The sequence below is a fragment of the Mauremys reevesii genome, linkage group 2, assembly GCF_016161935.1.
Source record: "Mauremys reevesii isolate NIE-2019 linkage group 2, ASM1616193v1, whole genome shotgun sequence".
In the NCBI taxonomy this organism is placed as follows: domain Eukaryota; kingdom Metazoa; phylum Chordata; order Testudines; family Geoemydidae; genus Mauremys; species Mauremys reevesii.
The window spans coordinates 10,889,459-10,902,309 of NC_052624.1; the positions used below are offsets into that span (position 1 = coordinate 10,889,459).

A 12,851-nucleotide genomic window follows, 5' to 3' on the forward strand; every position below is an offset into this window, starting at 1 on the left:
CAGTATCAAGCAGAGTGCCCCAGGGGGCTGTTCTGGGGCCGGTTTGGTTCAACATCTTCATTAATGATCTGGATGATGGGATGGATTGCACCCTCAGCAATTTTGCAGATAACACTAAGCTGGGGGGAGAGGTAGATATGCTGGAGGGTAGGGATAGAGTCCAGAGTGACCTAGACAAATTGGAGGATTGGACTAAAAGAAATCTGATGAGGTTCAACAAGGACAAGTGCAGAATTCTGCACTTAGGACAGAAGAATCCCATGCACTGCTACAGGCTGGGGACCAACCGGCTAAGTGGTAGTTCTACTGAAAAGGACCTGGGGATTACAATGGACGAGAAGCTGGATATGAGTCAGCAGTGTGCCCTTGTTGCCAAGAAGACTAACGGTATATTGGGCTGCACTAGTAGGACTATTGCCAGCAGATCGAGGAAAGTGATTATTCCCCTCTATTCAGCACTGGTGAGGTTACACCTGGAGCATTGCGTCCAGTTTTGGGTCCCCCACTACAGAAAGGATGTGGACAAATTGGAAAGAGTCCATCAGAGGGCAATGAAAATGATTAGGGGGCTGGGGCACATGACTTATGAGTAGAGGCTGAGGGAACTGGGCTTATTTAGTCTGCAGAAAAGAAGAGGGAGGGGAGATTTGATAGCAGCCTTCAACTACCTGAAGGGGAGTTCCAAAGAGGATGGAGCTAGGCTGTTCTCAGTGGTGGCAGATGACAGAACAAGGAACAATGGTCTCAAGTTGCAGTGTGGGAGGTCTAGGTTGGATATTAGGAAACACTATTTCACTAGGAGGGGGGTGAAGCACTGGAATGGGTTACCTGGGGAGGTGGTGGAATCTCCAACCTTAGAGGTTTTTAAGGCCCGGCTTGACAAAGCCCTGGCTGGGATGATTTAGTTGGGGTTGGTCCTGCTTTGAGCAGGGGGTTGAACTAGATGACCTCCTGAAGTCTCTTCCAACCCCAATCTTTTATGATTCTATGATTCTAATTAAACTGAGGCACAGAGAGATTAAGTGATTATAGGACCAAAAGTTGTATAGTGAGAAACTGGCAGACCTGAGAATAGAACCTAGGGGTCCTGACTCCTAGCCCCTTGCTCTAACAACTAAATTATACACCCTTCCACATGGGAAGTTTGGAATCGTTCTCCACTGGTTTTAAGGGTGACCTCTTTGAGTTTTAGACAATATTAGTCTTAGAGCTCTGCCAGCCTGAGAGATGAGGTAAAAAAACATGTGCAGCACTTGAATTAAAAGATCTAATAATTCAAAACACTAAACATCAACTGACAAAAATTAAATAACAGAGTTCTAAGTTGTATGTCTGCCTGGAATATAATGTTTAGTGAGAAAACTCTTCCCTCTGTGATGGACGTGGGGCATTTGAACAAACAGAGAGAACTCAGTTTAAAAAAAAAATGTGCCCATAGCCTTTTCACGTCTGTTCTTGTATTCTAGCTGAGTTGTTCAGGTATTTGTGGGCAGTGCCAAAATTATATTCTGTAGATGGAGCAGGTAAAGGAGCAATAAGAAAATCCATTATTTTATTCATGTAGCTGGAAGAAATCTGAAGCCCAATGCTTGATGTGAAGCAGTCAACACCTTGAAAAGGCAGATACAGTAGAAAAAGATGTTAATTTAAACAGTTCAACCATGAAGATTCCTGTCCTTTTCTGATCAAGAATCAGCTTCCACTCTAGGGAGACACATCTGAAGAAAAATATGCCTCTCTCATGAATAAAACAACCCATCTCGCTATTCAAGTTTTACATGCCTGAAGGCCTTTTTTGTTTCTGCCCATAAAGATAAAGAGTTTGCCCGTTAACCAGAATTCTTTTGGGAATTTCTGCATACTTCAACAGCCCTTCTCACACACAAAATAGTGGGAAATAAAATCCTTTCAAATGAGGATGAGAAACACGAGGAGAGGAGAACAATTTCCAGATAAACCGGGCTGGGAGAAGTCATGTTAGAGCAAAAAATCTATCTTAGGTACTTATATGGCTGCCATCACCTTAATATCTGAGCCTCTCACAACCATCCTGTAAGTTAGGGAAATGCTATTATTCCCATTTTACAAATGGGGAATTGTGAGACAGTAAAACAAAGGACCAGATATTCAAAGCTGTGTAGGTGCCTAAAGATGTGGGTAGATACCCAGTAGGATTTTCAAAAGTGCCTAAGGAGCTTTGGCACCTAACTCCCATTGATTTCATTGATGGACTCAGGCATCTAACCTGCTTAGGCACTTTTGAAAATCCAACTAGGCACCTAAAAACTATTGAAAATCTGTCTGTGACTTGCCTAAAGAAGTCTGAGGAGCTGGGAATTCAACCCTGGTCTCTTAAGAACAAGGACAGCATCCTGACCACTGAATCTTTCTTCCTCTCCTTTTTGTAAACTACCAAATATCAGACTCCGTTTCTCCATTAAACATGGGAGCCTGAGCCTCTTAAATGTTCTGGGCCACATTTAGCCCCAGAAAAAGGAGGAAGATTTCCCATTGGCCTCCACGATGAAATTAGGTTCCTGGTCCTCATGGTCAGAAAATAATCCTTTACTGACTCCAAAGGAGATTCCTAAGCAACAAACTCTAAAACTGAATTTAAGTCTCATGGTGGCGTCAGACATCTATAATACATTTACATTTGTCTTTATGAGTCAACAGTGTGCTATGAGTCAACAGTGTGCCCTTGTTGCCAAGAAGGCTAATCACATTTTGGGCTGTATAAGTAGGGGCATTGCCAGCAGATCGAGGGACGTGATCATTCCCCTCTATTTGGCATTGGTGAGGCCTCATCTGGAGCACTGTGTTCAGTTTTGGGCCCCACACTACAAGAAGGATGTGGAAAAATTGGAAAGAGTCCAGCGGAGGGCAACAAGAATGATTAGGGGGCTGGAGCGCATGACTTATGAGGAGAGGTGGAGGGAACTGGGATTGTTTCATCTGCAGAAGAGAAGAATGAGGGGGGGGTTGATAGCTGCTTTCAACTACCTGAAAGAGGGTTCCAAAGAGGATGGATCTAAGCTGTTCTCAGTGGTGGCTGACGGCAGAATGAGGAGTAATGGTCTCAAGTTGCAGTGGGGAGGTCTAGGTTGGATATTAGGAAAAACTTTTTCACTAGGAGGGTGGTGAAGCACTGGAATGGGTTACCTAGGGAGGTGGTAGAATCTTCTTCCCTAGAGCTTTTTAAGATCAGGCTTGACAAAGCTCTGGCTGGGATGATTTAGTTGGGGATTGGTCCTGCTTTGAGCAGGGGGTTGGACTAAATGACCTCCTGAGGTCTCTTCCAACCTTGATATTCTATGATTCTATGAATATGGACAAAGGTTAGAAACTGTCTTCAAAAATATACCGTCATTGTATCTGGAAGAGAATATACAGTTACATATTTCTTAATGCTCCTTTAGCTGGTGCTTGAACCACCCCTGAGTTGATTTCTTAGTTGATTGATATGTCAGATGTCATTGATTTGCAATGTTTTAATAATTTTCCCCTCCACTGTAGCCAATTTCTGTTCTCACTGAATTGATTGAGAAATGATTTCTATCATATTCCCCTCATATTCTGTAATATGATAAACCAGAGACAGTCCCTTCTAAAACTCAGGAATTTTCCTGTCCCCTTGTCCAAACTGGAGCATGGCATCGCAATGTAAAACATGGTAGATCGCTGTGTATTTAAAAAAAAGTCTGTTCTGAATGAGAGCTAGCTGGTGGAGCTACAGATAGATATGCTCTTCTGGAAGAACTGAGAAAAAATAAAGAAACAAAACAACAAAAATTGTGGAACTTACATGATGTCACACCCTGTTTGTTTGGAACTCTCTCCCAGAGGTGGTTTGCCAGAATAATTCTCACTGGCTGCCTTGGATGATTCAAATCACACGCCCTGCAAGAGACTCATCCCTGAGGGTTTTAGGGGCCCCTCCCCTGTTATCTTGGTTTACTGTGTCTCGTGTCTTTCCATCCCCATTCTTTCTGTCAATGAGGAATCAGTCCTTTTCACCTGGTAAGGTGGCTTCCTCATGATTATGGCGTTGATTCTTGTGCCAGGAATGTCTGCCTTTGAAAGCAGGGTTACTTTATTTTGGATAGGTTGGGAGAGTTGGTTCTTCATTTGATGTTAATGTTTTACATTCATTTTTTCTATGACACTCAGGGTATGTCTAACTGTAATCAGAGGTGTGAGTGCAATTCGTGCAGGCGTACTCACGCTAAGTTTAATCTAGGTCACATGGCTAAAAAAAAGCAGTGAAGATGCAGTGACATGGGACTCAGCACGGGCCTACCTGGTACCCTGGGTATTTGTGTTCCTAGTCTGTACTGCGGTTCATGCTGTCTCATCACCACTGCTATTTTAAGCTGCACTCCATAAATCAAAGTGAGGTTGGGTATAGCTAGATGTGCTGTAATCACTCCGCCAAGTCCAGCACACACATATTCTTAAAGACATATTAATCGGTATCTCATAAATATTAGAAATATTGTCCACCTCTGACAATACATGTATACATAGAAGAATTTGCCACCCCAGCAATAGCTGTCTCTGACTTATCATCTCTAGTTAGAATTCCTTTTTTCCTAGTGAAAGCTGATTCTGTCTACCAAATAGCCTATTTCGAAATCCACATTTGCATGGCGCATTCTGCGTTATGAAATCATTTAATGAAAGGATGAACCAGGGAAGCTATGCAAAGAGCTTGACAATATCCCTCAAGAAAATGAGGCTTACATTTCAAAATCTATTCAACTGAGCTTAAAATAGGCTACAGTGTATAGTCTGTGTGTGTCTGTGTGTGTGTGTGTATGTATATATTCACAGTATATGTTTGCCTAAGTAACCTAGATTAGGGACTTGAGATAGCCGTCAGATAGTGAAGATAAAGAAAAAGATAAATTTATATATAAACAGAATATCCAGACCTTTATCTAAAGACAAATCAAAAAAATATTTTCCATTAAGGTATAATGTTTTCTAATGACATAACCATGAAAATGCCTTATCTCAGGGGTCGGCAACCTTTCAGAAGTGCTGTGCCGAGTTTTCATTTATTCACTCTAATTTAAGGTTCCGCGTGCCAGTAATACATTTTAACGTTTGTAGAAGGTCTCTTTCTATAAGTCTATAATAGATAACTAAACAGTTGTTGTATGTAAAGTAAATAAGGTTTTTAAAATGTTTAAGAAGCTTCATTTAAAATTAAATTAAAATGCAGAGCCCCCCAGCCAGGCCAGGACCTGGGCAGTGTGAGTGCCACTGAAAATCAGCTTGCGTGCCGCCTTTGGCACGCGTGCCATAGGTTACCTCCCCCTGCCTTAACTGATATCATATAATTAGAGCACTAATTTCACACTAGTGTCACAAAGAGATTAGTAAAAAAAGTGATGTTAAACAAAGATTGAGGTTAAAAATAATGTTTTAAAAGTTTAGCACCAGGCCCACCTCTGTTGGAGATTTCTTTCAAGCATCCCACCAGTTTTGAATCTGGTGCCTAAATATTATAATGCCATGTATAGTGCAAATGTCTACAACAGATAGATTAGCAAGTATGGGGCTTCTGAGGCTGGCAATATTCTAAAGGGCGATGACCTCTCAAGTTCAGGATATTCCTGTTATGTTACTGGCAACAGAGGTGTGTTGGCTCTATCTATACAAGAATGATGGGTCTGAACCATTATCTGCTAAGCGCTGATTCCTGTGGAGCTCTTTTTGAGCTGATGCTGTGGAGGTGCGTGCAGTAAAAGAATCTAAATATAATAGGATAGGGATCACAAACGTCATTTGACATTTGGGGATTTACCAATGTAATTTTTGCATGTTCAAAATTTTTTTCTTTAGTTGAGAAACAGAGAGAGAGACAATTTGAGTCCCATCCAACGTATAAGGCTCAGCCTGTTTTCAAGAGGGTATAAAATACAATGGGATAGCTCCGAAATCTCAACTTTTTTTTTCTTCACAGCTGTGGGAGTGAAGGTGAGGAACTAATAATTGATTTGCAGTTTTATACCAGAGTGACAATGGACATAATTTGGCCTCTGGTATTTTCATTTTGGGTCCATGTTGAGAATAGTTGGCTAGCGGCGCTGATTTATACCAATCTGTGCACTAATGGTGTCTTTAGGAGAGATGAGGAATAAAATGAGATCCAAAAATAGATTTTCAATTGTAGATTAACATAACCCAGATCTCCAGCAATTATAGGCATATGCAATCATTGTTTCACTTTGAGGACATACCCCGTGAGACTTACTTAGGAGTGGAGATCCAGAATTGTTCACAGAACAATTTAAGTGCTAATTCTCTCCCATTTTATGTCAAATCGTAATTTTTGCCCTTGAAAAACTCAAAATTGTATATTAGAACATCAGGAATCACTGCAGAAAATCTGAACAGATATCACATAATTTCCACAAGAATCTGCACATATTGGTGGAGATTCTCCTTCTCATGTAAAAAGTCCTTTGTCCCTTTACACAATTCTCAAGGAAAGGAAATTTTAAAGTGGAAGTAAATTACACTTACACTCACTTTAAGACCCATTTACATGGCCAGATTGAAGTCCGAATGGGGCCAGAATTTCTGTCCACAAGTAGAGAAAGAGGCTGAGAGACAGATTTTAATGGTATTTAGGCACTAAAGATTCAGACAGGCACTAAAGCTTTTCCAAAAGTGTGTAGGTGCATAAATCCCATTGAAATTAATGGGAATTAGGTGTCCATGTGCTTTTGAAAATTCCACTATGATAAATTCCCACAGTGAATAAAATTTGTCTCTTTAGCACTGACACAAATGCTGTGTGCTCTGAGTTTATTAGAACGTAGCAAGTAATTTCCCCTTGATGCTATGAATATCCTGTAACTTTTCTGTAAAGTAATTAAAAGACATACAGTTTTTAAATCCCATTAGGGACTTTAGCTGTGTAAAATTAGTAAGGAAAAGAGCTGGTATAACTAATGTTTTGCAAGTTCATTGGGATTTTATATTGCCATGAAAGACCCCATGCATAGCATGGTCTTACAATACATGATTGCATTCTCTTTTAAATCATTGCTTCACCATGGGACTCTGCAGGTTCAGTAACTGATGCTGGCCATAATTCAGGGTTTCTTTTTTTAAAAAGGTTCTTGGTTAATCACAAGAAACTAGTATGTTAATGAAAAGCTAGCCTTTAAATCCACTGTTAAAAGGCAACTTCTATTAGCCTCAAGAAGAACATGTAAAGCAGTTGACACTTTCTCTCTTCTGGATGCAAATGCAAGGGCAACAGGGCCAAGCTCTGAAAGGCTTTTTTCTGGACACACTAAGATAAAGTTTTAGTTTAATTTAGAATGGAAAAAATTTCTGGTGTCAGCTGTTGACTCACCGCACATCGCTATTTCTGTGACTGTCTCCAAAGAGAAGTTGTTGCAGGACACAGGCTTGAACTGCGGCCAATACTCCACATGGGCCGCCCTAAAATGAATAATACACTGGATGAACAAAACAACTAGCACTGTTTGATGCTGGTGAGAACTTTTCACAACCCATGTGTTTTCATTCAAGTTTAAAGCCATCCTTTGATGTATCTGTTTTGCTTACTGAATTTGCAGCATTATGCTGCTTTTTGAAGCAACTGAAAAGTCAGCATTACTAATTGAGGTTCTGTTTTCTCTGTGTTCTGTTTGAAAGTGCCTAGAACATACCGTACAGACATCTATGAAGTCAAGGACAGGAGTTTTATCTCCTCCACCATCAAGCAAAAATATTGCTCCTAATGCCCCTTGAACATGCACCTTGCCTGAAGATGAAAACAAATGAGGAAGGTCTATATTCCTACCTTTTGAAATTAATCCCTAGGCAGAGCCCCCCCGCCCCCACAGCCTATTCATGAATTAAAACCCATACAAACTCTCAAAATGGGGTTTCAGTGGTATATATGTCTGGTGTGGGCCCTCTGCACAGGGAAGAATTTCACCCACAGAGAATAACAGGGAGAGATGGAAGTTGTGTGCTTAATGGGCTTGATTCAGACACTGTCACGGGAAGATGAAAAGCTCCTCTCTCTGCATATGTTACTGTTTTCAAGTCCAGGTTCATACTTAAATATATAAGCCAACCCTTTATATTGTTGTGCATTAATGTGATCTGCCATCTTAGAGCATTATGAAAAACAGGTCAGCCACAATACGGTTTAAAGTATGTAAGAGGCTTCAATCCACTCTTCTGTCAAAGGCCTAGAGAGGCATGGCCCATCACAAGCTCACATTTTAAACTGCATCCAGTTATGCAATTTTTATTTAGTGAGGCACTTCATTTTGTTGCTTACTATAGGTATGTGCAATGCCTTGCACAATGAGGCCCAGGGGCGGCTCTAGCTTTTGTGCCGCCCCAAGCACAGCAGTCAGGCAGCCTTCGGCGGCTTGTCTGAGGGAGATCCCCGGTCCTGCGGATTTGGCGGCTTGCCTGCGGGAGGTCCCCGGTCCCGCAGGCAAGCCGCCAAAGCTTCACAGGGACCGGCAGGGCACCCCCCGTGGCTTGCTGCCCCAGGCACACGCTTGGAGCGCTGGTGTGTGGAGCCGCCGCTGATCAGGCCCCAGCCCCTGAAGGAGGCCTCTAGGTGCTACCACAATATAAATAATAGATAATAAATGCATTTCATCCAGAACAAATATTCAGCAGAGAAACTTAACTTTTTCTTCACTCTCTCAATAAATCATTTAAATAACTAATGAGTGAAACTTTGGAAAACTGACCTGTGGAAAACAGCAGGGTTTATTTCAGTCTATCAAGGAAAGCTCCTGATATTAAAAGTTTACATGAAACACAGCAACTGTTTAATATCACTCAGAACTACTATGGTTTAACAACTAGAGTGAAACACAGAAACTAACACTGTAAAGCAGCAGTATACAACCAGTTAAGTGAAGTCAAGCTAGGAAGTGAAGAGAAAAATAAAGTATCCATTTGAAATTTACAAATGTAACCAGAATTCCAGGGTTTACTCCCTTTCTCTTGGTCTCCATAGGACCTTTAATGGAAGACAGACATCTTTAATGACCAAAGATGTTCTAGACCTCAAGATGATGGCACCTCTTGTAGCAGAATGTTTCCTAAAGCATTGGTTCAAAATTGACTTAAAGGAATAAATGTCACCTACTGATTCCCCATACTTCCTGGAGCACCCTGAGTTTTCTTCTGAAGTTTTCCATCTAGCCCAACTCTCCTTAAAAGATTTAGCTATTTTGCAGATTTCTGAAGTAAAATTCCATTAATTAACCAGTGATGAAAAAGAAAAGGGGATATCTTTTAAAGAAGGATGGTTTCTTTTATTAAGGTAACACACAACTTCTGGAAACTTTAGGTTAAAGGTAAAGATCATGGAGCTTTTAAGGAAGTCATTTACTGTACCTTTTTTTGAACGATGCCGTATTTTAGCTGTGGTATACTGTTAAATGTAAAGTTCTGTATTTTCCATTCTTCACTGAAGCAACAAAGGCTTGAGCCAAACAAAAGACTTTTTATTTCCTAAAAAAAAAGGGGGGGAAAAAAGCTCTCATTTTAAAAACAAACCCAATAGGTATAGTTTCTTTCCATAATTTATAATAAGGAGGCATGTGGCAGGATAATTACTAACTCTATATAACCACCCTTTTAATTTCTGTTTTATAAATACTGTAAATAGCAGGGCAATTCCACTGAAAAGGAGTCATTTTTTCCTTTTCCTGCAATGTTCCTTCAGCACATTGTGTTCCTTCAGCACATAATGCTATGTGTTGCTCAGCATTATGAGCTTTTTTCTGTAGATCATTGGATAAACGGTGTTTCTTGAAATGTTCACAGAAGACAGCCTCAAACTTAACTACGAGAGGAATAATATGTACTACTGGTTAAAAAAAAAAAGATTTTGCTATGGTCCTCTCTTGAAGAGTTTTCAATTTCCCACACCCCAGTAAAAGATATCATCCAATGGGGTGAAATATAAGCTGTGAAAGAAGTACCTTAGCTGGCACATTATGTAGAATAGACAATCTGTTTCACCTACCAAAGGTGGTGGTAAAAGAGACCCATGTTGTTCAAAGTTTTGAATAACACTTGTGTTGGGACATGTAACAAACTATCACATTCAGATATTAACACCAACCAAATTTGGACTCAAGTATCAGAGGGGTAGCCGTGTTAATCTGGATCTGTAAAAGCAGCAAAGAGTCCTGGGGCACCTTATAGATGTCTGTTAGTCTATAAGGTGCCACAGGACTCTTTGCTGCTTTTACAAATTCGGACTGTTGACCCCAATCAGGAGTAGCTTTGCTGAAGTCAATGGAGTTATGCTAGTGTAAGTGGATGTAAGTAAGAATCAGACTCCTTCAGTGTTTGGATATTTATTCAGACTACTTTGGTATGGAAATCAGGCTGGGAATCATTCTCAAGAGATTTGTAGTGCTTTTTAGCTCTGGTTGAGTGGGAAGTGCTATAAGAATAGCCCTTCACATGGTTTTTAGAGACTTCTGTGTCTGCCCGAAATAAAAGAGATAAAGATGCATGAGAAAATGGAGGGAGCACTAGGGAATAAAATAATTCAAATTACTCTAAACCTCATGAAAGGTTTAGTTTGGGGATAGGTAAACATGCAAATTTGTTTCCGTTAGAGAGAGAGAAAGATGAAGGTACGGAATAACTTTTATTTTAGCCAAACCAGTTTGTCCACAACTAGTGATAACCCAGGTGTGCTAATGAACGAGTGTACACCTTCCCACTCATAAACATACAATACCAACACACCAAGGGCCTGATTCATCTTGAACTGAAGTCAGTCAATTAGAAGTCTTTCCACTGACTTCAATGGCATTGGATTAGGCCCCGAGTAAAATGGGGGAAATAAATTCTTATTTTGTACTTGTTTGTGAGGTTTCGCAGCTCCAAACATAGTCTATGAAATAATAACAATACATTGAACCTGTACAGTACACTTCATCCAAGGCTCTTGAAGCACTCTACAAAAAATAACTGATGGATGAAGCCTTACAATATAACTATGAGGAAGGTAAATACAATTATTACTATTTTACAAATGCATAAAATGGATGGAGGAGTGTGAGTTGCTCAAGGTCACCCAGAAGTCCGTGGAATATCAATAAGAGATCCCAGTAGTCCTCCTTTCTTATTCTAACCCCCCCTTAAAATACTGCTTTTGAAATAACTGATTACAAATTAGAAAAGGTCAAAGATGCACAATTGACTGGAACCATTAACAAAGGAATGTGAAAATGTAATTTTAATGATTATTAGGATTTACTGGATTATGAATCTCAGATGCACTAAATATAAAAAGCAAAACCTATTGTAGCTTTGTCTTACTCAATAAAAATAACAGCTTTTAATGCATCATTTTGTGTTTATCATCATACATTTGTCTTACTTTTGCTAGGGAAATATCAATTGCCTTTGATACTATTTCAAGTGTATACAGCGTTGAAAGTTCTGGGATCCTACTAACTTCCCCAATCGTTGCTTCATCATCGAAATCAACTGAAAGAGAAGAAACCTTGTAATATGCAGAATGCTGTCTGGTAAACCAAATTCTGCCCTCCAATACCTCCAGGTAACCCACTGCTAGTGGTTTATCATAATGACCGATGCAACTTTAATACCACTGATCTTTAAAAAGTTACGATACAAATTAGATCATGAGAGCCACTGTTTCTTATGCCCCAATAATTTTGTATTAAATTTGTTCAACGGACAATTAAATGAAAATGGTTTATTTGTTTGTTTAAATTTCCTAAGTGCTAGTTGCACTTTCTTGGCCTGGCATCTAAAAGTTAAACTGGGATTGAAGTGAGCACACAATCTTATGTAGGAAATTAAAACACAACTGTATGTACCTTGAATCAACTAAGACTTGATCAAAAACGGATCATTATGCACATTGCTGTTAAGTTTTATTTGCTATGACAAATATGAGAGATAGACCAAAGCGAAGCATGACATGACATACCTAGTTCTAGGACATCTTTTATCTGGTCACTTTTATTGGATATGGATGATGGAGTCTTTCTAAATTAAAATGAATTAAAGAACAAATTACCAAAGGTTCACATTTAATGAAACAGCAATACAGAAGATTAAGTTAAACAATGTATAAACAATCAAACCTTATTAGGGCAAAATCAATTTTTTCACAGAAGTATATGGCATTCTATATGGGATATAGACAATCACTAAAGCCAGAAAAGCAGTCTGCACATTGCAACATAATGCAATCAATTTGTATCACTAAATGTAACTCCACTATGACTCAGATCCTGCAAGCTCATATGCATGGGCAGGACTTTACACCCCCATGGAGTCTCAACTGATGTCTATGGCGCTCTGCATGAGTACAATGTTTGGGTGCCCACAACTCAGCTTGCAGGACTGGGACCCATGGCGTGAAATTCACTCCTGCATGAGGCCTATGGACCACTTAAACCCAACTTAATCCTTAAAATAAAATTTAAGTGGGATATAAACGGTGCTGGCTCACATACTGACCTTATTTGTAAATTGTGTATCAACAAGTTAAACGTTTATAGAAATAAGTAAATGATGATAAAAGCTAATTTTTTTCAAACTTGGCTATGAAGTTAGACTCCTAAATATCAGTCGGATTTTCAGAGGTAGCACAGGCTTGTTGTTCCCATTGAATTCATGCCAAAGTGAATACAGTCCAAGGAAAAGTTTCCTACTGTCATTGTTAAAGAGGATTTTTTGTTTTTCAAAATAATAACACTGAATCATTTTTCATCCATCTTTTGTTTGGAAAACTTTGTTGCAAATGACAGTCCTTTCAAAAACTGTAGGGAATAATTTCCTCAGAAACA

The 12,851-nt window shown here is 39.6% G+C and overlaps 1 protein-coding gene across 13 annotated transcripts in view; it reads right to left on the bottom strand.

The window, feature by feature from the left end:
* Nucleotides 1-12,851, bottom strand: part of MINDY4 (MINDY lysine 48 deubiquitinase 4) — an 87,136-nt gene that overhangs the window by 38,325 nt on the left and 35,960 nt on the right. For all 13 annotated transcript variants that reach the window (XR_005593781.1, XM_039523197.1, XM_039523207.1 and 10 more), the window contains 4 exons: nt 11,987-12,045; nt 11,408-11,517; nt 9,400-9,516; nt 7,376-7,464 (listed from right to left, as the gene is read on the bottom strand). Coding sequence is in view for 12 of the 13 variants with exons in the window: in XM_039523197.1 (XP_039379131.1) it covers nt 7,376-7,464; nt 9,400-9,516; nt 11,408-11,517; nt 11,987-12,045 (375 nt within the window). In the remaining variant the exon portion in view is untranslated. The remainder of the gene's footprint in view (nt 1-7,375; nt 7,465-9,399; nt 9,517-11,407; nt 11,518-11,986; nt 12,046-12,851) is intronic.